The 27246-nt window shown below is 35.9% G+C and overlaps 1 protein-coding gene across 2 annotated transcripts; it reads left to right on the top strand.

Annotated features, from left to right (window-relative positions):
- Positions 1-338: 338 nt before the first annotated feature.
- On the top strand, positions 339-26017 carry Cldn16 (claudin 16). Of its 2 annotated transcripts, none has more exons than XM_087186708.1 (7): positions 339-445; positions 737-942; positions 3153-3215; positions 18044-18146; positions 20686-20850; positions 24402-24593; positions 25753-26017. In XM_087186708.1, exons 2-7 carry the CDS (start codon positions 916-918, stop codon positions 25884-25886), a joined length of 684 nt encoding a protein of 227 aa, XP_087042834.1. In that variant the 5' UTR covers positions 339-445; positions 737-915; the 3' UTR covers positions 25887-26017. The 2 variants fall into 2 exon arrangements, with proteins under 2 accessions (XP_087042834.1, XP_087042833.1); XM_087186707.1 differs by lacking the exon at positions 339-445 and adding an exon at positions 455-642.
- Positions 26018-27246: the final 1229 nt, after the last annotated feature.

The following is a 27246-nucleotide window of genomic DNA, read 5'->3' as shown; positions in this document are numbered from 1 at the left end:
ATTTTAAGACAGAATCTCTCTAATTGCCCCAGCCTGGCCTGGAACCAGCAATACTCCTGCAGCGGTCTTCCTTGTTTCTGGGATTACACGTGTGTACTACTGCACAAAGCAAAAATAAAATTATTTTTTAAACACGTTCTCATTCCCAGTCTCTGATGCTAAAAAGTTAAGGTCCTTGACCCTCCCTGCTGCCTCCTGAGCAGGTGCTAGAAGTCCTTGGTGGAGCGGCTCTGCCCCACACTTTGGAATGCAAACTCCCTTGAGCCAGTACCTGCTTAGCATAATTTCACCTGTGGTCTGTCCGTCTAAGTTGGTCAGCAAATATTAAAATAGCCCTAACAATAAGCTAGCACCCAGCCAACCGGGAAGCCTTCTTCTGAAGGGGAGGAGAACAGCTCCCTTTCCCTGAGGGCACAGCAAGGATCATTCACAGGCTCTTGCTGAGGTGGGGCACTCCCTCCTTCCCTCCACCTTGGCACTGCCCATGCCTCTGCTGCCCATCCTCTCACACAACTCCCCAGTCTGGGCAGCAAAGGTTACCAGGTTCTTTCTCTCCCCGACCCAAACTGTATGCAGTTCTTTCACTGACCAGGATTCTGATCGGACACTGATTGTTTTGAATAATGACTTCCAGGATCCTCTGTGGGTGATAGCCTGTTTATTATTCTTACTGCTACTTAGGAGCATGCAGTGGGGTGTGAGGAAAAATAAAAGACCTGTACTTTCTCATCTCCAGGTACCAGAAGCACCCATAGCATTACAGCTGCCAGTGTGGGCCCAGGCCTGTTGACTGCCCGTGTGTCCCTTCTGGACAGGCTGCTTCCCACCGTAAGGGACCTTCTGCCGTATGCTGCCTGCTTCTTTGCCTTTTTCTCCACTGGGTTTTTGATTTTGGCCACTTGGACAGACTGCTGGATGGTGAATGCTGATGACTCCCTGGAGGTAAGAAATTAATAATACCTCTCCTTTTTGGACCCAGTCTAAATTTTCTCTCAGCCCCACTGCTATAAGGCATTTTTCAGTTAGCATGCTTCCTAGGATAAATGATAGAAAGGTAGCCAATATGGGCCAATCTACTACTCATGAATCTTTACACCCTCAGCTTATTTAATCCTCACACTAATCAATAACTAACCATACACTCCACTTTTCAGATGAGGTAACTGAATATTCCTTCTTTTTTAAGAATAAGTTTACACAAGGGTTATTATATAATTATCCATTAATTCACCTCTTCCGTCATTACACATACCAAACTGAACACTATTCCAATAACAACTTTTTCTAAGATAAATTTTTAATCTTACTGCGATAGACTTTCCAAAAGGAGTGCTCATAATCCAAGACACTGAGTAACTGATCTCAAGACATATAAAACCTATCCAATTAGTATGCAACAGAACAGTGTCATTTTAATGAACTTCCAACAGAAGAATACATTCAGAAGAAAACTCCACTTCATACCAGTGTATAGGGGACAGACATAGATTTAAGAAATTTTCTATTAAAAATGAGTTACACTTGGGAATTGCTATGCAAGGGATGAGTGAGTATGTTCACAGTGGAGAATTTTATTTTTCTCATTGAACTAGATAAAAAAAGTGTATTTGCAGTACAAAAGTATTTCATGTGGCCACAGAAATCTGAGGAAGTTTAAATTAAGCAAAAAAAATCAATTTTTAACAATCAGCTACAATTCATTAGTAAAGTTTAGGAAAATGTAGGTAAGAAAAAGAAACAATATGTCAAGAACTCTATATAAAGAGTTGTAACAACACAATTTTATGTATATCTGGAAGGGAACAATTTATTCTAACAAATGCTATAATGTCATGTTTATGAAGTTTGGAAAAGTTACTAAAAAACAAACTTACATATTTTTCATCTAATTTTATTTACTAGACTCTCTAGTTGAACTTAAAAATGGAAAGTAATAATCTTTCTACTATGCTGTTCATGACTTTTGCTGTTTATTTTTCCTTGCTTTTCAAGTCTCTTCTGACTTTTACTTGACATTCCAAAACCAGTGGAGTTAAAAATACCTTCTTAATGTTATAAAATTATATTTCTAACAACTGTGAAGGAATTGAACTATTGTAAAGAAGGTCTGCTTTAAATTGAGTCCAGTGATGTACTTTATCTGGCTACGCATATGAGCAGTGAATGACAAGAAAAATGCCTCTCAAACAGACCTCAGGGAAAAGTGCAGACAAAATTCTTCTGCCATTTGGTTGGTGTTTTCCAGTCTTCCAGGAGTAGGTGACCTCAATGAACAAGACGATGGACTGGAGCATGTTAAAATTGTATTTAAAAAATTTAAAGTCTGAACCAAAGTCATCAATAAAATTATTTTCTGCAACAATTTTAAAGTCTTTCTGACCAAGACGATGGAATTTCTAACTTCACTTGGTCAAAAATAGAGTTTGAGGAAGGGTCGGTCAACACATGTTGAGAGAGAGATCAGGAGCCCTGGCATTTAAAGTGCTTTCTTTCACACAATTTGCCATATGCCTTGTAAAGAACACACCTAGTTAAAATGAATGGGAATAATCAGTCCAGGTTATTCACCTTAATTAATCTTTGCTAACCTTGGACACGAGTTAATCTTAGCTCTTTCTTGATTCCCATAATTGAAATGCATCCTCCACGTAAGTACCATATGAAAAAGGAACCCTGTATCAAGGGATGCCCTCTTCTCTTTCAGCAATTTCTTTGCTAATATTTTTAAGGGAAAGGAATTATTCATAATATGAGGAGAGATCAAAAAATAGACAAATAAACATAAAATGTTTAAACTTTAGCAATATATTGTTGTTTGGCAGCCAAAGACCACTGCCATTAATTCTCTTCAAACTACGCCCCCTCACTTCCAACACATATCCCATTTTTCTCTTCCTTTTTTGAAGCAGTTTTGGAAATTATTTTGTGTGTGTGTGTCTTTGGTTGTGTTGTCGTGGCTGCCTTGATGTCCTGAATCAATTTTAAACATTTACTTGTCATGGTTATTTTGAGTTTGAAGAAGAGCCACAGTCTCACGGAGCCATATACAGTGAATAAAGTAGATGAGGATGCACTGTGATGTTTTTCTGCCTTTCTGTTAGATGACACTCAGGTGAGTATTGACCATATTTTTTTAATCACAATTCATAAAGACAAGAATGAAGACTTCCACAACTGCAACAGAAAGTGACGACAACAACAATTCAAAGCAAGAGGTATTTTGAGTGGTGTTAATGGCAATGTGCCTTTTATTGTGATCATTTTTAAAACTTTAAACATTCACTGTATATGTTGAGCACTCCTTGTGATTGGTCCTTCAGTTAGCTAGGATACAAAGTCATCCTTTTACCCATAAAGTTGAAGGGTCTGAGACTCACTGACACAATTAAATTGCTTTCTCCCCTTATATATCAGTTTTGACCCTGTTATCAGCTCATTTTTAACAAACGTTGGCCAAAAGTAAGCACAGCAAAAGTGTTTTTTAAAAAAGCAAATTCATGAAAATTGGAAAATGTAGAAGAGGTTATGGATTTATAGCTCTAACAATATTTTAAGATGACATAAACATGTGAGGTGGAAATGTATTTTATGGTTCAATTCAACTTAAATATGTCATAAAATATGTTGTGATAATCTTACTAGGGGAGCAAAGATAAAGTAAGAATATGTCCTACTTTCAGAAATGTGAGTGGAATGAGAAAATAAAAAGACATAGTCTTATAATGGAAGACATCCATCAGTTCTGAGAAAAAAATGCACTGGGATAAGGGGGAGTAAGACAATTTATTTCCCGTTAGGGACACTGAAGCAGGTCTCCTGAAAAGAAAGATATTGGAACAAAGCTTCCAAATAATACAATGGATTTCTGGGGGTAGAAATGACAGTAGGACCCTTCCAGATGAGAGGAAAATGTGTCAAAAATATATACTAAGGGAAAAAACTCAGGGCTTCGTAGCAGATTAAGATAAATAACACAAAACAAACTGGAGAAAGAACATGAGTATTCTTTGATCTTACTACAGTATACTTGCCTTGAAGAGTAAAGTTCTTTGTATTAAATAAAACTTTTAGGACAAAAAGAAATGCTTTGTGTTGAGCCCTAAATCAAGAATCACAGACCTGAAGCCACCCAGTGCTCTTGTTGTCACTGACTCAACGTGGGCGAAGAGAAATTGCTTTGTGATTTCCCAAGCATGTGTTCACATTGTAACCCATATGAGCTGACTTTTATGGAGGAAATTGTGTCCTTTATCTTCTGCTTACTTCCCTCCAATTCTAAATAGAGTGGAACTCAATTGTTTCTATGGTCTTTACTAATTTTTGATTTCTTTAACATCTACAACCCCACATAGATGAATAAGAGACCAATAGTATCCAGAGCTTCCCCAGAAACTACTGTTAGGAGTTGAGTGTGTATATTATTTATTTTGCCATTGCTCCATTTATTCTTTCTTCTTTCCACCATCCCTCCTATTCGTGTTCCATTTTATAGTGCCTCTCTTCCTTTCTCTTTTAAGTCCTTCTGCTTTCTTTTTTCTCTTCCTTTCTATCCTTCCCTCTCCTTTCTAATCCTCTTCTCCTTTCTCCTTCATCTCGTTATATTCCTCCCTATTTACTTTCTCCTTGCATTCTTTATATCCTCTTTCATCTAATAAATACCATTTAGTATCTGCAATAGGCTTCACACTACAGCAGGGACAAGGTAATGAGACCTGGAGCATCCTTAGTCCCAGATAGTGAAGGACACAGATGGTGAACTGATAGTTAAAGTATGGTGCAGCCAATGCTATGCTGATGAATAGCCCTTGCAAGGGAAGCTTGCTCAGTTCCTGATCATCAGAGAACTATACTCAGAAAGAAGGGGTATGTAAACTAAGACTTGAAACCAGAAAAGTATGTCAGGAGAGGTAGAGTATCATTGGCGAAAGAAATGGTATGGACAGAGATGCTGATGTGAAAACACTGTATATGTGTGACACTGTATATATTTCACTCTAGTAAGGGTTTCTAATGGAGAATAAAGGATCTATGTACTCAAGGGTGTTGGGCATCATATAAAATGCAGATCTTATTCCATGAGCATGGATGCTTTACTTTAAGCAAACACCCACTTGCATTTTACAAATATTAGTCATTATGGCTGCTTTGTGAAACATGTTTGGAAAGCATACAATGAAGTACAAGGAGACCAGTTAGGAGATGTTTGCCATAGACCAGGGGGAAAACAATGGTATTTTGAAGTATAGTGGCAGAAAGTATATGTAAGGATATGAAGAACTCTAATTGATGAGGTTGATAATTAACCACTTGTGGGAAAAAAGAGGATGACAATGCAGATGACAGGGTTGAAATCTGCCTTTCCATTGTGGGGCAACTGGATGGATGGTGGAATCCCAAACCTTGAGTATAAATGGGGGAATATTAGCTTTCATAGTGAGGTCATCGTGGAACAACATCCCTCGATCATTTCACTGTGGATTTTTGCATTTTTCCTGGCTTTGCTTATTATACAACACCCAGAGCAGTACACAGTTCTTTCCAGTGGGAAGGTACACAGCTTAGATTTGATGTCAGAGTGAGCTGTGGTTAAGTCCTGCCCTGGCAGGTAGTAGCTGTGTGATTTAGGCAGACTTTTCAATTGCTATCTTACCACATTTCCTCTTCTGCAGAGGGAGAATAATAATACATACATCATAAATTTCTCCTGAGGATTAAATGTGCTTGTATATCTAGAGCATTTACCACAGCACCAGATAAATACAAATGGGCCAATAAAGGTCAGATATATTATGATTGGTTTACAGATCATTGTTTTGTGTTTCTTCTGGAGTGGGGGATATCATTTTGTTTAGTGTTCTTCACTGAACAAAGAGATATCAGATTTAAGTTCTTTTCCTATTTTCACTATTGATCTTCTTGGAGAAATTTTGGTTAGTTTGTTGCACTGTGATTTGCCTGTCCTTCATTTATGACATTTTTTTTTTTTTTAAAGCCAGGGGAATTAGGCACACAATAGAGTCCAACAGCAAACCTTAGCTGTCAAAAACTTGTGTTTAACAGCAACAAAAAATAACGAATAGCATTGTTAAAGTGTTAAATATATTATAAGATATATAATTCTTGGGCCGGGGATTTAGCTCAGTGGTTTCGCTGCCTGCTGCACAAACGCAGGGACCCAAGTTCAATCCCTGGTACCAAAAAAAAAAAAAAAAAGACATGTAATTCTTAATTATCCACACTGGGATAGACAAAACATTTTCTTCACAAAGTTGCTGGTATTTCCATTATTGGAAGGAAAAAGTATTGGACAAAAATGATTCCATTTTAAGTTAATTTTTTTCTTAATTATCTCCAGTGAAACTGCTACACTTCCAACACTGTTGTAATTAAAATTTTATTACTTCAAAAGAAGGTTGCTCACATTGGAATTTATTTTATCCTCCTAATCAGGTTCTCTCTTAGAACTTCTATTTGCATTAATGATGTTATAATTCTTTCAGACATAAAGTACATATTAAAGTTATTATACCTGGGATGCGCCCTGATTATTCATATACCAGTTTTCCTTTCTGGCAGACATTTAAGAATGCACATACTCTCACACTCAGCTTCTGATTTCCTGCAGCTCTAGCACTGGTGTTCACACTGCAGGTGTTCATGATGCATTGTGCTTAGAGACTGACGGAGCACCATTCGTATACTTCCAATATCATTGCAAGAATGAATGAATGAAATCTGGAATAAGATGATCTTTAAAAGTTTCACGTTCAACCCTAAATGAAAAATATATCTGTAGAGAAACAAATACTTCCTTTTTGTAAAAGCAAGATCTTATGCCTTGATAAGATGTAACAGTTTTCAATATATGTACTTGGCTCATCTTTTTAATGACACAGGAGTAAAGACGTCATCTCAGGAGATGTCTAATCAGGTTGACGAAAGGTGTTAATATATCTAGATAATAGGGCTTTTCTGATTGGCGCTTTAAAGAGAAAGAAATTTTGGAAAGGAAAGGAAAAATAACATAATTTTTTACAATCAGTCACTCAACATAAATGTGATCTCTGCCACTGGAAAAATATCATTCCAAGTTGTGATGCCATAATTTTATAGGAAAGAACTCTAATGTAGGTAACTCAGATAAATTAAAAAAGAAAAACTAAAATTGAAATATTTAGATAGCTCGGATGCATAAATCAGGTCATACAACTGCAAAGGTCACAAAAATTATACTTTATTCTCTGAATTACCCCATTCCTTATATCTTCACCCTAAGTAACCAAGCAGAACTAAAACAAATAAATTTTAGTAAATAAACTCATGACTATCTTTCCTGTCTTATAAATATAGGATAAGAGAATTTCTATTGTGATTATTTTAGTCTTGGTCTCTAATCTACACTATGTCCTGTCTTGAGTTATTTTAGAGCATGAGATGGTAAAACCATAAAATAAAAATACAAAAATAAAAATTTCAGAATCCAGATTATAAAAATTCAAATGTACTTTAAAATTAAAATATTTCCATTTTTAGTAGTAAAAGCATACTATTTACCAATATGTCACTAAAACATTTGCATCGTAATAAATGTGTATGAGTAAGTACTGGCTACACATAAATTGTGTATCCACAATTATTTCAATGTGAAAATATGTTAGTACAAGGATGGTAAAGTCTTGTAAAAATTATAAGTATTAATATGTACAAGCAAAGTGCTTTTTAAAATAATGTATCTTAATGGCTTAGTACATTTATTTTAGGTTTGTGCATTATTCATAGTTACACATTTATAACCTAATGCATATTTATAAAGAAACTCTTGCTTGATACTTGTCAACTAACAATAAATATTTACTGCCTTTATTGTGTATACTTTATATTATATTATACATTTACATGTAATTATATATAAATATGCAACCGTGTACATTTAATATATTTATAGACCTGCATGTATTATATCATATGCATAATTATATTACTTGTATAATTTATACATTCTTTTACATCTATATATCAGTGTGTACATATATACATTACATATATTTACATTTATTACATTTATTTATATATCTCTACTTACATGTAAATATGTAAGAAATACACATAAAACTTCAGTATAACTGGAAAAGTGATATTTATGAAATATTTTTGAGTGTCTCTAATTCTCAAAAGATATATAAAAAGACAAGGCAGGCAAATTGTGCATTGGTGCTTGTATTTCAGAAGTGACGACAAAAGAAAAACTCTCCAAAAATAGAAAAAAGAACTCCTTTTATGCACTTATTTCATTTATATTAAATCAACTTTAAATGATACAAAAACATAAAAAGCATACATATGAATAAGATTCCCTATGCTGTTTGGGTACATGTATACATTGTGCAATGTTTATATCAGGTTAAACATAACCTTCCCTGCAGTTCTTTTTGATGAAGCAGTCAAGATCCTCTCTCCTCGCTTTTTGAGTTGTTCAGTACATTATCACAGCCTATAATGGCCCAACCATGCAGCAGCACACTGGAACTTCTTGTGCCTATCTAGGTGTTACTCAGTATCCATTGATAAGCCCTTCCATGTCCCTCCTCCCCAGCCACTTCTCCCCAGACTCTGATAACCACCATGCTACACTCCACTTCAATGAGACCTGCTCTGTAGATTCCACACATGATTGAGAAAAGAAAAATGTACTTGTCTCTTGAGATCATCCAGTATATGTCTTTCGGTGCCTGCCGTATTTCACTTAACATAAGGTCCATCACTTGGAGAAGTCTTTGGGAGACTGCCGAGGAGTTCAGAATAGTAAGTCCCAGGATCAAGGAAGGGATTTATGACACTGTAACTCAACTGGGAACAGTCATCATCAATGTGATGTCCTACAGCTTTTTAACATTATCCTGCTACTCCTTAGTGCTGTAGAAAGTGCTTTCCAGAGCCAAACAGTTAGACTGGGTCCACGATAACACCAAATTAGCCTATGCTCTTCAGTCTGAGTAGTTTTTTTAACTCCTGGATGTAGCTGTTCTAGTTGAAAGGACATAAGAAGCAACAATTGTGCCTACAGTATATTAATAACCATTATCAGTACCCGTTTTCTTCTCCAAAGCTCAAATGAGAGTTAATATGCGTGTTTGTGAATTAGAAAAAAAACTGATAAGTTTTTTTCTTAAATAAACTGTGCATACAGGATTATTGAAGCAAGGTCCAAGTTTGTCTCAGTTCACACCATTTAGTTGGCATGTCCATTAGTACATGAAAAGCATTCAATTAATGTAGTTTCCAATATGATGGACAGAAGTATTAAATGGACTCCAAAATATAATACAATAATTATTGTAAAATGATAGATAGACAAATTGTTGTGGAATCTCAGGGTAGGCAGAGATTAATTCCAGGTTGAGAGAATGGAAAGACTGGTAGAATAATATTTATTGAAATAATATATACTAGTAATATATAAATGCCTTTTTGCAATATTTTGTGTGTTATCTATAAAACACAGAAATGAACATTAAAAGGAAGAAGCTCAAATTTGGAATCTTCAGTTTCAGATGACCCTCTAAGATAACAGTTATTAATTAACATTTTGCATGTTTTGCCCTTTTAGAAATGTTAGCCATAATATTTTAACTTCAGCCTCCTTTTTAAGAATTTTGTTTTAAAACCTGAAGAACTTACATTTGTTTGCCTTTTAGAGAATTTCTAATAAGTCATTTTATAGAAGAGGATTAGGTTAACTGGAGACTGTATATTATAGCAAGGAGGGCTTTTCTAAATATAATAATATAAAATTTTTCAACCTTGCCTTTTGTGCACAAAGGCACCTTTAAGGGTGTCTCTGGTAAGTGCTGTATTAATGGAGAACTTTGGTTAATTACCACTATTCTCACGTACCTTAACTGAGGGTGAATACCAAACAACTTAATGGTGTGCCCCTGAGCATTAATAGCTAATGAAATTGGATTCCTTGTTTCCTCTAATGATCTCATTGCTTTTCTAAATATGGTCATTGCAGGTAAATGATCAATAGCCTTAGAATTGACAACATTTCTGGATTATTTTGGCAAGGCAGAAATACTCTTATTCATGTAGAGTAAGATATTTTGTGTATAATCTCAGGCCACTTTCTAAATAATGTAAAAATCACTATATATAACAAAAATGTTTTAGTGGCTGTCTTAGGCAATGGGAAATTGTAGACAATGGTATGATTATAGTGGAATGATTTCAGATCCACAGCATGGAGCTCCAGTGAAGATTGACTGGATCCAGTGTTTTTGTTGACTGAGGGTCTCAAGAGCAATAGGCTGTGAAAAGGCTTGCTCTCTTCCATGGTGTAACAGCTCCATACCTAGTGTCTATACTACATTGGTTTCCTGGGCGTGCTGTGACAAGTGAGCTACAAACTGGGTGGAGTCGTCCAAGAGGAAGTTGTTCTCTCATAGTTCTGGAGGCCTGAAGTTTGAAATCAAGATCTCAGCAAAACTATTCTGCTTCTGAAGGTTCCAGGGGAGAATTTGCTTCTCATTATTTCCAGCTTCTAATACCTTAAGGCATTTCTTCTGGCCGCATGACTCCAATCTCTATCTCTGTATTCACATTGCCACCTTCACTCTGTCTCTCTATTTCCTTATTTGCAAAATGGATTACCATAATAATATCTCATAAGATCTTTTAAATAATTAATGAAATAATTATATGTCTAAGTAGTGACTGTTTCAAAATACAGACTTAATGCAGAATCACTAATTATTAACAGTTATAAGTGCTCTATACATAAAGGTACCACATACAAAACTGCAAAGGAATTGCTGCAAGGAGAATTCTACCTGGTCCCCAGTGTGGTTTCAATGCAGAATATGGGGCTGAGAATTGCATAGTGCATGTATTTCTTTTTTTTTTTTTTGTATTAAATTCTTTTATTGGTACATTGTAGGTATACAACACAATTACATTTCTCATTGGGAATTGTACCTTTATATAACGTATCTTGTTCTTATTTCTTCCCCATTCCTAGCCCTCCCTTCACGCCCTCCACCCTTCCCTATTTACAAAGACTTTATTTCCATTTTTTCCATTTCTCATCATTTTTTCCTTTCCCTTCTTTCCTTTCCCCTGTGCCTCCCACTACCCCTACCCCTTTGGACCTTTTATTCCTATTTTACATTATTGATTATTCATTCTAATAATTGGTACATTTTAGGTATACAATATAATGACATTCATCATTGGAAATTTGCACCTTTACATAGTCTCTCTTGGTTCTTGTTTTTCACCCTTGCCCAGCCCTCCCTTCAACCCCTCCATTCCTCCCTATTTACAAAGATTTTGTTCCTATTTTTCCATTTTCTCATATTAATCCCATTCCCTTCTATCCTTTCCCCTAGCCCTCCCACTTCCTTCCCCTTTGCCCCTTTTCTTCCTATTTCACATGACCTATTATACATTTAGTCCTATTTACACTTTCAGTTTCTCACACCAGAGAAACTATTTGGTATTTACACATGAGTATCCTATTTATTTCACTTAAGAGTATTGCCTGAATGTGCATCCACTTAGCTATAAATGTCTCTAATTTCTCATTTTTTATGGATGAGTAGTACTGCATTTTATAAAAAAAACCACATTTTCTTTATCCAGTCTCCAGTTGATGGGCATTTGGGCTGTTTCCAAGTTTTAGCTATTACAAACTCGGCTGCTATGAACATGGGTGCACATATATCACTGTGGTATGATTCTTTTAATTCTTTGGGGAAGATCCCCAGCAGTGGAATAGTGGGGTCAAATGGGACTTCCAGTCCTAGTTCTTTGAGGTATCTTCATACTGATTTCCACAGTGCTTGCACCAGTCTACACTCCCACCAGCAGTGGAGCAGGGTTCCTCTTTCCCCACAGCCCCACCAGCATTTGTTATTGGTTGATTCCATGATAGCAGCCATTCTTTCTGGAGTGAAGTGGAATCTCAGTGTTGTTTTCATTTGCATCTCTCGAATGACCAGTGATATTGAACATTTTTCCATGTATTTATTTGCTATTTCTACTTCTTTGTCTGAGAAATGTCTGTTCATTTCAGATGCCCATTTTCAGATTGGGTCTTTAAATTTGGGAGGTCTGATCTTTTTAAGTTCTTTATAGATTTCAGATAGTAGACCTTTGTCTGAGGAAGAGCAGGTGAAGATTTTTTTCCCACATTGTGGATTGTCTCTTCACACTGCTGGTGGTTTCTCTTGTTGTGCAGAAGCTTTTTAATAAGAAGAGATCCTATTTGTTGATTGTTTGTGCTAGTTCACGGGCAACTGAGGTTTCGTTCATAAAATCTTTTCCTACACCAATGTCTTCAAGGGTTCTACCTAACCTCTGTTCCAACTGGTTCAGAGTTTCTATTTTAATATTTAGATCTTTAATCCATTTTGATTTTAGTTTAGTGCATGGTGAGAGATACAGGTCTAGTTTTAATCTTTGGCAAGTTGAAGCCCAATTTTTCCACCACCATTTATTAAAGAGGCTATCTTTCCTCCAGTGAGGGTGTTTGGCTCCTTTATCGAAGATGAGATGGCTGAGTGTGTCTGGCATTGTTTCTGCATCTTCTAATTTGTTCCACTGGTCCCCAGATCTGTTTCTTTGCCAGTACCATGCTGTCTTTGTAGTATAGTTGCAGGTTGGGGATTGTGATACCCCCTGCCATGTCTCTGTTACCTAGAATTGCTTTTGCTATTCTGGGTCTCTTCTTGTTCCAAATGAATTTCTGGATTGTTTTCTCAAGGTCCGTGAAGTATGTGGCTGGGATCTCAATTGGTATTGCATTAAATCTATATAGCAGTTTTGGAAGTATGGCCATTTTCACTATATTAATCCTTCTTACCCAGGAGCAGGGGATGTCTGTCCATTTTCTGATATCATCTTCAATCTCTCTTTTCAGAGCGCTATAGTTTTCAGAGAAGAGGTCTTTGATTTCTTTCATTGGGTTGATTCCTAGGTATTTCAGTTTTTTGGATGTTATTGTGAAAGGAATTATTTGCCCTATTTCTCTCTCAGTGAGTCTGTCATTGGTGTAGAGGAAAGCTATTGATTTTTCTGTGTTGACCTTGCAACCAGCTACTTGACTGAATTTGGTTATTAAGTCTAGAAGACTTTTGGTGGAGTTCTTGGGGTCTTCTATATAGAGTATCATGTCATCTGCAAATAATGACAATTTGACTTCTTCATTTCCTATCTTTATTCCTTTTATTTCTTTCTCTTGTCTAATTGCCCTGGCTAATGTTTCCAGAACTGTATTGAACAAGAGTGGTGATAGTGGACATCCTTGTCTTGTTCCTGATTTTAGTGTGAAGGATTTCAGTTTTTGACCATTTAGTATGATATTGGCTGTTGGTTTTTCATAGATGGCTTCTATCAGTTTGAGGTAGAGACCATCTATTCCAATTTTTTGTAGGGTTTTTAATCATAAATGCATGTTGGATTTTGTCAAATGCTTTTTCTGCATCTATGGAGATAATCATATGGTTTTTGTCCTTGGCTCTATTGATATAGTGTATTACATTAATTGATTTTCGTATATTGAACCATCCCTGCATCCCTGGGATGAATCCCATTTGATCAGGGTGTATGATCTTCTTGATGATCTTCTGCATTCTGTTTGCCAGTATCTTATTAAGGATTTTTGCATCTATGTTCATTAGTGAGATTGGCCTATAGTTCTCTTTTTCAGTTGTGTCTTTCCCTGCTTTGGGGATCAAGGTGATACTTGCTTCCAGGAATGAATTGGGGAGTATTGTTTCCCTTTCAATTTTGTTGAAGAGTTTAAACAGTAGTGGCAGCAGTTCCTCTCTAAATGTCTTGTAGAATTCAGCAGTGAAGCCATCAGGGCCCGGGCTTTTCTTAGTTGATAAGTTTTTAATTACATTTTCAATTTCATTGGTTGATATTAGGTTGTTCAGAATTTTTAGGTCTTCTTCATTCAACTTTGGTAATTCATATGTATCTAGGAATCTGTCCATTTCTTCTGTGTTGTCCATCTTATTGGCATATAGGTTCTGGAAGTAGGTATTGATGATCCTCTGGATTTCTGCTGGGTCTGTTGTAGTTTCACCCTTTTCATTCCTAATTGCATGGATTTGGGCCTTTTCTTTCCTTTTTCTGACAAGATTGGCTAAGGGTTTGTCAATTTTGTTGATTCTTTCAAAGAACCAACTCTTGGCTTCATTGATTTTTTGTATCATTCTCTTAGTCTCCATTGCATTGATTTCTCTCTGATCTTTATAATTTCCTCCCTGGTATGAGTTTTGGGGTTGTCCTGCTCTTCTTTTTCTAGAAGCTTGAGGTTCAGCATCAGGTTGTTTAATTGGGCTCGTTCCATTTTCCTAATATGTATATTCACTGCTATGAATTTCCCTCGTAAGACTGCTTTCATTGTGTCCCATAGATTTTGATATGTTGCATTGTCATTGTCATTTAATTGAAGGAACTGTCTGATTTCTTCTTTAATTTCCTCATTGAACTATTGGTTATTCAGAAGTGTGTTGTTCAATTTCCACGTGTTTATGAAACTTTTTGAGTTTCTTTTGCTATGGATCTCCAATTTCATCACACTATGGTCTGATAATATACAGGGGATAACTTCAATTCCTTTGCACTTACCTAAACATGTTCTATGTGTGAGTATGTGGTCTATTTTGGAGAATGACCCATGTGCAGCTGAGAAGAATGTGTATTCTGATTTTGTGGGGTGGAAGACTCTGTAAACATCTGTTAAGTTCATTTGTTCAAGATTTCGATTGAGTTCTGTATTTCATTACTTTTTTTTGTCTAGTTGATCTATCTATTTGTGACAGTGGGGTGTTGAGGTCCCCCACTACAATTGTATTAGTGCATAAATGACTGTTTATGTCTGTTAGTATTTGTTTTATATAGTTGGGTGCACTAGTGTTTGGTGCATAGATATTTATGATTGTCATCTCTTCCTCTTGGATTCTTCCCTTTACAAGGATGTAGTGTCCTTCTTCTTCTCTCTTCATCAGTGTTGGTTTGAAATCTACTTGATCTGCAAAGAGGATAGCTACTCCTGCTTTTTTTCGAGTTCCCGTTGCATGGAGTATTGTTTTCCACCCTTTAACTTTAAGTCTATGAGTTTCCTTTTGAATGAAGTGTGTTTCTTGTATGCAGCATATTGTTGGATTTTGCTTCTTGACCCATTCTGCCAGTCTATTTCATTTGATTGGTGAATTGAGACCATTAACATTGATGGTTATAACTGAAACGTATTGACTTGTCATTGCCATGACTTTTTCTTTTGTTGGGTTCTCCCCCTTTACATTTAATTTCTTGTCATGCCAGATGGGTTCATTCTGCTTTGCTTCCTGGGGTTGTGATCCTCAATGTCTGTTCCTAAGATATTGTGTAAAGTTCTTTGGAGTGCTGGTTTGGTATTCACGAAGTTCCTAAGGTGCTCTTTGTCATGAAAGTATCTTATTTCTCCATCAATTTTGAAAGATAGTTTTGCAGGGTACATCAATCTGGGTTGGAGGCTGTTTTCTTTTAGGGCTTGGAATATGTCACTCCAAGCTCTTCTTTCCTTGGTGGTTTGTGTTGAGAAGTCTGCTGTGATTCTGATGGCTTTCCTTTGTATGTGATTTGTTTCTTTTCTCTGACTGTTTGGAGAACTTTGTTCTTCTGTTGTGTTTCTGGAATCTTAACAATTATATGCCTATGTGTAGATTTTTTTTTATCAAGGCTATTTGAAGTCCTATATGCCTCACTTATCTGTATGTCAAGCTCTTTTTACCTGCTTGGGAAGTTTTCTGCCATTATTTCTGTGAAGAGATTTTTTATGTCATCTGCACTCTCTCCTGTTTCTTCATTGAGCCCAATCAGCCTTATGTTATTCTTTTTTGCATCATCTAGCAGCTGCTGGATTGATTTCTCATGTTCCCTTATAATTTTGAAGCAATTTTTCTTTTCCTGGTCACTAATTGCAATCTTATCTTCTATATCTGAAATTCTGTCCTCACACTAGCTCATTCTGCTCTGTAGGCTTTCAATGGAGTTTTTCATGTCCTGGAAATCTATTTGCATCTGTTTTATGGATTCCATTTGTTTCTTATGTTGGGATTCCATCGTGTTCCTCAGGTCCTCTCTAGATTTATTAGTCATGTCTTGCACTAGGGGCACAATTTCTCCTGTTATCTGAGAAATTATTTCTGATTTCATTTTTTCCAGATCCCCTTTTGTTGCCAGTTCAGTGGGTGCAGGTGGTTGAGTATCAGAGGGTTCCATCTCATTTCCCTTTGGGGTTGCTGTAGGTGATCTGGAAGTCTGGTTTTGAGACTTATTTATGTGTTTTCTCATTTCGACTGGGGCGGGAGGCTGTTAGCGCCTGCATGGATTACCTCCTCTGAACTGGGTGAGGTGGGATAGGGGCCGGGAGCAGTGGTAGGAATGGTGACCCAAAAGCCCTTTCCTGTGGGCTGGGAGCAGCCGGAGGGATGGTGGCCGGGAAACCCCTTCCTCTGGACCAGGAGCAGTGGGATGGTGGCTCAGAAGCCCCTTCCTCTGGGCCAGGAGCAGCAGTACAGAAGGTGGCCCAAAAGCTCTTTCCTCTGGGCTGGGAGCAGCAGGAGGGATGGTGACCGGGAAGCCCCTTCCTCTGGACCAGGAGCAGTGGGACGACAGCTCAGAAGCCCCTACCTCTGGGCTGGGAACAGTGGGACTCAGTACCTTGGTCTGGTGGTCTGGTGTCTTCTGTGCCTTGGTAATGTGGAATCAGGTGGCTACCTGTCCGCAGTAGGGTGATTTGGTGTCTTCCGTGTGTCTCAGGACCTCGGTAGGGCGTGCACAGACCTGCCTGTCTGCAGGGGGCTGATTGGGCATGTTCCGCGGGACTGGGGACCTCGGTAGGGTGTGGGCACACCTGCCTGTCTGCAGTGGGGTGATTCGGCATCTTCCACGTGACTCTGTATTTCTTAGTATGAATGTGTGTGTAAAACAGTGTTTTTATGTTTTTTCCTTTCCTATTCCCAGCAATTTAGCATCCTTTTCTCTACATTCCTCTTCCCAGCCTTCTTTGTTATTTATTCTTTCTTAGTGGGAAATTTAACTTTCAATTTTCCAGTATAATTCTTAAACTTTACCCAACTATTCCCAGGTTGCCAAGGTAATGTGGATCCATCATGGAAACTTAAGAAAGAATCATGCTCTGCTCCATATACATGAACTATGTCAAGAACATGTAAAACTATTTTGTATTGACATGTTTGCAGTTGTAAAAAAATTCTACTGTTATATACAATTTATGTATAAAGAATGGGGAGGTTTGATATATTGATACTTTTAACTCTAAGTGAACCCTTATTATCTAGATGCTATCTCCAAGTAAAAATGGTTTACAGCTGCCAAATTGTATGAAATTAATCCTCGAGTTGTTTTTGTATGTATCATAGCTTAAGCATTTGTTGTATGTCAGTAGAGAAGGGAGAAAGGAAAATTGGGGATTTTAGTCATTTGTTGATTTTTTTCATTTATTAACTTTCTTTGCTAACTTTAAATTTATGAACATCATATAAAATAACATTAAACCCTGTTATAATGAAGAAAAATTAATGTATGTTCCTAATAGACTCAAGACATTAATAGTTATCTTCTAAGGCTTTATAGATTTTTATGAGTAAATGTCAGGACAGGGAAGTGAAATGAATTATCTCCATGTTAAACCATGGCTAGATGGTGAAACTAGATACAGATATTCAAATGTATTTAGTTCTGATTTTATGCCTTTTAGCTATAACTTATTTGTTCACATGTACACAAGCATGTGCATGCATGCACACACACACATACATCAAGAAATGGATTCTTTGCCCCCTCATCTGGACAGGCTTCATTTGTCAATACTTAAGAGCAAATCTTTTAAAATACTTTTAAATCAAATTCTGATCATTCTTGTAATCACGGTCCTCTATCAACCAGGAAAGCCAAGTTGGCCCTTTGATCGAGGGGAACTGAAGTGTCTGCTTGAGTTGCTTCACACAGTCTCTTTTCCAACCCCCAGGTGAGCACAAAATGCCGAGGCCTCTGGTGGGAGTGTGTCACCAATGCTTTTGACGGCATTCGTACCTGTGAGGAATACGACTCTATATATGCGGAACACCCCTGTATGTATCCCTCAGCCCTCCCCGACTGCAGGAAGGGGATTCCCAAGGAAGCTGGCCTCAGATTTCCATCGTGTGGCTTTGTTTTCTGTACTATTCTATTAAGTTTGTGCAGTTGGGAATGCTTCTATTAGAAACTGAATTTATGATACATAAGTTGAAAAATATTTTAGTATATTTTTACCTTTTCCCATATATTTGTAAGTTCCTTGAGAATAGAAATATCTTTTCTGAGCTATTCACCAAAGGACCTGACATAGCACCTTATGCATAGTAGACATATAGTAAATACTTTTTAAAAATTGAAATATATTCATTGTGTGTCATGGTTTTATGATTAGAATTGACAAGTAAGATGAAGGGCCTTTCTGAAATGTCTCTCAGCAATGACTTGGCTCAAATGGAAAGTTTGCTGTTATTTCCATTGAAGATTGTAGGAAAAAGAGAGGTAGAGGTAGGGGGACAGAGATAGAAGGAGAACAAAGACAGACACAGAATATGGGAATTGAATGGATGGATGAAAAACTCAACACATGCAACACATTGTTAGCAGTAATATTAAAGCCAGGTTCTTTCTTGACTTACTTGTAGCTTTAAATCTTAGTTAAGTATTTACAAGATCCATGCTTCTGTGAATAAAAGAATCTCTTAAAATCTTTGATTCTCTCAATCCTTTTCTGTATCATTTATTTATTTATTATTTATTTATTTATAACATTCAACTCTGCCAAGAGATAACAACAGTCCTGTTATTAAAGCAAAGTGGTTTTAGTCCTCTTCAAGGTAAATGATGGGTGATGGTACCACATAGAAAAATCTTTTCTTAAGAAGTACGAGAAGTAATTACAATGTGGCTTTCCCCCTGGAGAGCTGTTTCAATCTAGGGAAATTCATTTAAACAAGGAATGCTGTAAAATACATTCAGCTACTATTTAGGAGTTAGGAGTCTGAAACAGCTTAACACAATTCATAAGGCCTTTCACTAATTTTTCATTTCCACGAAATTATCTTAATTCTTTTCCCTTTCCTTTTTTATATTACACTAGTTCTTCTCACAAAGAAACATGATTTAATGAATAAGAATAGAGATTCATATGGACACTCTGCCTATTCCAAAGATTCAAGGCATGACCAGAGCTAAGGAAAAAAAAATCCCAGAAGATTAAATGTTTAACACTTTTAAATGTGATTATGTACATTTATACGAGAACAAAATAAAATTGCCCTGTACAGGCCTAACTACTGTTTATATTTTGTCTATGCTATCTTATATTATTTCCTTTGTTGTCATTTATGACATTTAAATAATATACAAGATCCATTACTTTTTCTTAAAACTTATGTCACATGTTTAAAGACAACTGGGATAAAAATGTATTCTAGGGAAATCCCATATCTATATTCTCTAGGTTAAGGTCTTGCCTAGGAAGAAATAGAACCTTCTTTTGGGATTTGTTACTTTCAAATAAGTACACTTGGAGAACTCTTTCTACTGCCATGTAGACCTAGGCTGTGTGTCCCCAGATGAATTAGTTTTGCAGGATCCTACTGATAAGGATAATTTGAGTCTCCCCAAATCAGTCTAATAACCCCATTCTGGTGGCCAAGTGTCACATGATCCGATCCTGAAAACAGAATCCCCTGTCAGGGCTGCCCTCCAAGAACCAGGCCCCTGAGCAACCCTGTAGGTATGAATCTTGGAGCTCTGCAGAGCCCCTAATTGTGGGGAAGAGGATGGGAGAGTCTCGACATGAAGGAGAAATAGGGCACATGAAGATCTGGATGCATTCAGACTACCCTGTCCTGATAGTGCTCTTGGCCTGGGTAGTCCCAGATCCCAAAGGGGAAAATGAGAAATTCCAAAGGAGGTGCTCATGGCTTGGAAAATTGACCAGGTGGCCCAGTTGGGTACACCATTTGGTTATCAAGAGAGTATGCTGAAATAGAGAACACTGTTATTGCTTAATAAGTTTTATATTTGTCTCTTTCCTCAATTTCTAGGAAAAAAAATGACTCATATTCAGAATATTGAACTTTTTTGAAACAATGCCAACTTTTAAAATATTACAAATTGAATGTTAAGGACAAATATATTTTAATATATATATACACAAATAAGAATATATACATGCATATGTATTATATTTGCAAGGTGGGGGAATTTTATGCATAGATTTGTTCTCTCAGATATGTTATACAGATATTTTATATTTCAAATAAGGAAATTGACTGCATTTCTGCAAATAGTGTATTACCAAAATAAGTCCTAATTTTGCCTCACTACTGAGGAAAAATTATTTAAAAAGCAAGGAGATCCCAGATCACTCTGCAAATAATATATGATGTCAATAACTTTGTAATAGTTTTGAATTTTATGAAAAAATCAGAGGTATTCATATCCAAGTTTATGCAAATGTAAAATGTGACATTTATCAGGGGTTTGTGTTACTATGTGCATAGTTGCCTGTATTTGATACACCTCTGGGATTTAACCTGTTTCTCTCCCCTGACTTTGCTGTAACCACGTGTCCTGATCACACAGTGAAGCTAGTGGTCACTCGAGCATTGATGATTACTGCAGATATTTTAGCTGGTTTTGGATTTGTCACCTTGCTCCTTGGTCTAAACTGCGTGAAATTCCTTCCGGACGAGCCGTTCATTAAAGTCCGCATCTGCTTTGTTGCTGGGACCACATTACTAGTAGCAGGTATGGAATGGGGGTAGTAATGAGAATGGGGATACTCACCTGAGGACTTGGGGTACAACAGAAGGATGCTGTTCTAGGGAAGTCCATTTGAGGGCTATAGGTGGCTTTTCCAGATTAAAGAAATAAAGAGCACATCTACATAATATTAACAAGCAATACGTTGAATGCTTGAATTTTAAAAAATATTATTGCAGTAAAAGACCCATTGCCCTTAATATTTCTTAAAAAGCTCCCCCTCACTTTTAACACATGCATCCCTCATTCTTGCCACTGTCTGGGGCAACTCTCAAAATCTTTTCTTGTGAGTGTGTTTTCCTGGTTGCTTTCATATCCTGAACCCACTCAAAACATTTACAGGAATTGCTGTTAAATAAAAACCTTACAGTGAGTGCTCATCCACTTTTTCCACTGGATCTGACACCGTGTGATTTCTGGCTCCTGCCACCAGTCAAAATGATCATAAAAGGTAAATGTTTTGAATTGAATCTGGACATCAAAGCAGCCATGAAATCACAATTAGACAGAAAAGAGGAATTCCAAAACCTTCTTCTGGAAGGGACAAGAAAGATGAGGTATGTGTGTTTGAAGTGAAACAGGATTTTAAGGACAACTAATGGCAAAGCCCTTTACTATAGTAATCTTTTAAAAGTTTAAACCTCCACCTTATATTTTGTTCACACCTCCTAACAAACCTACTTTCTTTACCTTTAGAATGAGATAATTAGTCTTTTGTTAACATACCAGATTAGGGTAGGTTGAAGTTCTTACATTATTGTGTTGGCACTTAAAAAGCTATATGTTTTCAGTTTTTAGAATTATGTATTATTTGAGAATTCCTAGAGTAAAATCCTAAAGTAAGATGTCACTTCCTTACCCCTACCAAAATTTTTTTCTTTTTAAGTAATAAGTTAAATTAGCCAAGTCATGCAATAAAGTTTTCTGTTATGCTAATGCATTTTATCATAAACATAACAAAAACAGATGATATTACCATCTGAACTGAAAAAGTAAATAAAGAAATAAAATTCAGAAGCCAAAAATCAAGTATAACAAGTGATTCAAGAGGTATTTTATTTATATGGTGTTTATTTGTAAAAGAGCAAAATTGATTTTTCACTCATATCAGTCTTCAACTTCAAAAAGTAGTCTTCCTCTATTACAATGTATATTATTGGATCTTAATGCAAATTGTGAGGGATTATACTGCTGAAGAGATCAAAGTAAAGGAAGATAATAAACCAAAAGGACATAACTCCAGAGAGAAAGCCATCTTCTTATATGGTAAGAATTTAGCAATGAAATGTAAGTGAGAAATTGACCGGTCAGTGTGGGCTAATGAATATGGATAGGACTTTGGAACTAAGAATACATGAAGATATAGTTTTATCTTTGTTTCTTTTCCAGATCTGCAAAATTTTGGACAGTAATGTCTACCTTGGTATACTCCTGTGAAAAGTCAGTGTAGGCAGAGGAAGCTCTTAGCAGAAGGCCCATACTTAACCTCCTCCGAATGAGGCTGGGGCCAGGGATTTAGCTCAGTGGTTTCGCCTCCTGCTGCACAAGTGCAAGGAACGGAGTTCGATCCCCGGTACAAAAAAAAAAAAAAAAGAATGGGGCTTCCCTGGTGTTTTTACACAGAAATTCGAGTTTAGGCTCTGAGCTCAGGTTGTATTTAAAAGTCACAAGAATTTAGTAATTCTTCCAAAACATTCATTTCCATATTCATTCTCCTTAGAACACAATCTTTTTGTATATAACGGTTTGTTTTATTTATCAAATTTAAGTGTTGTTTAAGACTGTAATTTTGTTCCAGAATGGTCTGAGGCATCACCAGGTAGCCCATTTTAAAATAAAATGACAAAGCAATCTTTTGGAAAAACGAAAGTCACTGATACAAATTTCTGTAGGAATGACAGAAGACATGACTAACTAAACAGGCGGGATGCTGAAGGCTTTGAAATCACTATTCAGAATGAGTACGCAACATCAATGTATTTAAAAAAGTCTGCTGTCTGCATTGAAGTTTCCAAACAAGAATTTCCTACTTAAACCAGTGGGTAATAGCGTTATAGGAAAGGTTTGGCAATTTGTATCTGTTTCTAAAGGTTACAGACTCATGAGTTTCGTTCTTAAATTACTTGCATTAAACAATTAGAAATAGTTATTTACATAGTCATTACAGACTCCCCAGAAAAATATGTAAAACTTAATTTTGAAGGTATAAATTTTAGAAATACCTTTTACCATAGGTTCTGTTTCCCCATCCCATGTTACCATTTTTGTTCTTGCTTTTAGGCCTTGCCATACAACTAAAATGCTTAAAGTAAGAGGAAGCCAATGGTATCACTTCAAACTAGCCAGAGAGGCTACCTATGGAAATTAAATTTTACTCAATACATTAACATTTCTTGGTCCATTTTTATGTGGTGTAGAAGTGGTAGATAAGGATTTATTAAAAATAAAGAATTATTAAACTAAGTTATTTGTTTCAGATATTGAAAAATCAGTCTTGAATGAATATTTGCTCTAAATTATGTGTGATTGTTTGTTCTTTCAGATTTTCTTCTATTTATTTATTTATTTATTTATAGGTACCGGGGATTGAATTCAGGACCTTGCTCTTCTTATTATTTTTTAAATACTTTCTTTATACAATTCAGTTATGAGCTGCATAACAAAATTTTACCCAAAGACAGGCCATGACAGTGGCCCCTTATAGTTATAATGAAGCTAAAAATTTATTACCCAGTGACCCTGTAGCAGTGGTAACATAATAACACAAGGCATTCCTCACGTGTTGTTGTGATACCGATGTAAAAAAAAAAAAAAACCTACTGCACTACTTGATAATGATAATTAACAGCTATGCTAATGGCTTATTCATTTGCTATATTATACTTTTTATCATTATTTTAGAGTACATTCCCTCTACTTATAAAATTTATTCATTGCAAAACAATATGGCATGTTTCACTGAGAGCAGCCTAATACCGTTTATGTTTACTGCATTTCTTCATTTCATGCCTTTCTCTTGTGCTTGGTTTATTTTTAGATTTCTGTATTCATCATGGCCATAGGAGCAGTAGGCTATGCCATGTACACATGCTATATAGCATAGGTTTGTGGTGGACTCTCCCACCTAGTTTTGGGTACGTACACTCCATGACTTTCACACAGTGCTGAAGTCTCCTGTAGACACATTTCTCAAACATATCTTTGTCATTAAAGCGATCCATACTAATATAGCTTTGGAAAGATAGGAAAATTAAAGAAAATCTAGTGAACATTTTAGGTTCACACAACCCAGTGAGCACTGCATTATTTCATTTTTGTATTTCCTCTTATGTATAAATTGAAACAAACTTTGGAAAACACAGGAGATGAAAGATAAAAGACAAAGATAGAAGAATTATCCAAAAATTGAGTTGCCTGTGAATCTATAATATCATTATTAACTCTTTAAATGATACATTTTGGGAAGTAAGCAGGTTTCCTTGGATTTAAATTTGGAAAATTTTCAATATTACCTCAAAATCCTTTCTTTCATTCAGGTGTCCCAGGAATCATTGGTTCTGTGTGGTATGCTGTTGATGTTTATGTGGAACGTACTTCTCTGAATTTTCATAACATATTTATTGGCATCCAATATAAGTTTGGTTGGTCTTGCTGGCTTGGAATGGCTGGATCTCTAGGTTGCTTTTTGGCTGGAGCTGTCCTCACCTGTTGCTTGTATCCCTTTAAAGGTAAGTACAAAATAAAATAACACATTTCCTTGCATCCACTATCAAGGCCAGTGGTAAAACATCTCATTATGATGAATGCTAAAATATTGAAATTTCAACCTATTGCCATTAAAAATTCCAGTTGGTAATTGCTTCTCAGCATTTTGGCTAAGATCAAGTGTAAAAATTCCAGTTGGTCAAAGATAACTGAATTGTGATACTCAAATTTTACTACAAAGTTAGTGGTATACTGGTAAAAAAAAAATCCAAAGCTATAATTTTGTCCAATATTAAATGTGTAATGGTATTTAAGTTATTTTTTAATTTTAATGTAATACAAGTAGATATTAATAAAGAAAATATAAGCATACTTTTCCCAATTCATTGTCAAAAATAAAATAAATTTCATGTCAAAATAATTAGAGAATAACAGTGGTTAATATACCATGTATCAAGATTTTAAAAGAACGGCCAAAATGTTATTCAGAGTACAAGTCATAGAAAAAAAGAAGTTTCTCTCTTAGAAAGAAGAAACAAACAAATAAAATCAAAAAACTTTCTTTTAATAAACACAAAAAAGTGTATTATATATGAAACAAGTATTTATCTTAAAATATTTTGAAACAACAGATTCAATAATTTGGAGAGTTGAGGTGTTGATATATCATAATTTTTTGTACACCTAACTTCACCCAGCCAACTAAATTCAGGTACAAATAGAGAAGTGGACTGACATCCAGTCAAATAGTTATAAATAAAGAATTTAGGGCCCAGGGATTTAGCACAGTGGTTCCACCACCTGCTTTGTAACCGCAAGGTTCCGAGTTCAATCCCCGGTCCCAAAAGAAAAAAAAAAAGAAATTAATGTGTTATATTGAATTTCTTAAACTTTCATTCTAAAAACAATAATGACTCCTCTCATCAGCAAAGAAAGAAAGAGAGAAAGAGAGAAAGAAAGAAAGAGAAAGAAAGAAAGAAAAAAGTTACTTGGATAAATTTTCAGTCTAAAGATAACCTTTAGCATGAAAATTTTAGATTTTCTTCTAGGATTCCTAAATCCTTAAAATGTTTATTTCACCCCTTTTTGGGAAAAGCCATACCAAATTGTGTTTTTTCTTAAATTTTGTAAAATTTATTGAGTCATACTTACTTTTGATTTCTCGGCATTTATCTTTTTCAGATGTTGGGCCTGAGAGGAGCTATCCTTATTCCATGGGGAAGCCCTACTCAAATGCAGGTGCTTCCATGGCTAAGTCCTACGTGGCTCCTCGCACAGAGACTGCCAAAATGTATGCTGTTGACACAAGGGTGTAAGGGGCCATGTAGCCACCTGTGTTTACACATGATTGGTCTGTCAATCAACATGTTCAAGTTAATAACATAGCGGTCCAATCCTGGGACAATTATTTATACTTTTTTCCAATAAATTGCTAGCTTACTGCAAATGTTTGATGCTACTGTCACTTGTCCTTTCCATTATTCTCTGCTTCTCTCCCACATCCACTTTCCCTATATTCTATGATAAGGGTGCTAGAATGTAGAAATGTTTGTTTCTTATTTCTATATGGCTGTTAGAAAATACGACATGGTAATATTAAAATACAATGACACTTCCAAAATAGAAAACAATTATTAAAAGAGGTTAGAAAATCTCAGCTTTGAGAAAACTGACAAACTCTTAGCTTCCTGTCTGTCTTTTGGTTCATTTTTTTAATACTCTCAGTGAATGAGTGAGTTATTTCCTAACTTTGAGGAAGATTATTCTTCCAAATTCAAACTTGTTTATCAAAGAGTAGCATTGCTCTGATTTAGTTAAAGCAGAAAAAGTAAATGTCAGCTTTATAGACCAGCCACTGGTGGGAATTAAAGATAAGCTCCCATTTCACACTCTAAATGTCAAAGGCAAATGCTAAATTAATGTAGGAGTCAGGGATGAGTTTCTGCATCATTAACAACATACAACATCAGAATATTCCTTCACCAGCACTCCCGTTTTGACAGTATGTTGTCAAACTATTAGCCTAAAACAATAATACCACAGTTAGGGCGTTCACTCACTGACTGAACATCCAAATATATTTCTTGAATAAACATCAAGATTCAACAGTTCCAAAGCACACTCACCACCCGATCCTCAGCACCCAGCAACAAAATAGCAAACATAGTGCAAAATTTAATACCAACAACAATAGTAAATATTTATATCTATATCTTGATTGAAATGCACAAATGTTCACAACTCCACAACTGTACTGAATAAAATCAATCTTCCACATAAAATATGTGGGGTTTTTTAGAAAATTAGAGTATGTACACACACTCAAATAAGTCCTGATGATTGCTAATGGGATTTCATTCATGTTTATAATTGTATTCATCATGGACTTTTTAAATCATGGAGTTCTTTAATAGACTAGAAAATTTAATTTCAAGTTTTCTGATTTCTTGTAATTCATATGAATAGCATTAATAACCTTGCAGTTGCTCAAAAGAACATTGAATGAACTAGAAATTGGCTCTTTGGAAAAACTGAAATTAAGTTGTGAAATTCTGAGCACTTCGAAGGAAGCGCTTTCAATTTAGAAAGATCAGAATAATGTGAAAGTGAGAGGATAGAATATGTGTGCTAATGTCATGGAGATTGTTCTTCACGACTTAAGTTTCTTTTTAACAA

The sequence above is a fragment of the Heterocephalus glaber genome, unplaced genomic scaffold (assembly GCF_053883595.1).
Source record: "Heterocephalus glaber isolate CG9 unplaced genomic scaffold, H.glaber_assembly_v1.0 deba00001504, whole genome shotgun sequence".
Taxonomy (NCBI): Eukaryota; Metazoa; Chordata; class Mammalia; order Rodentia; family Bathyergidae; genus Heterocephalus; species Heterocephalus glaber.
This window is presented reverse-complemented; position numbering and strand designations above follow the sequence as displayed.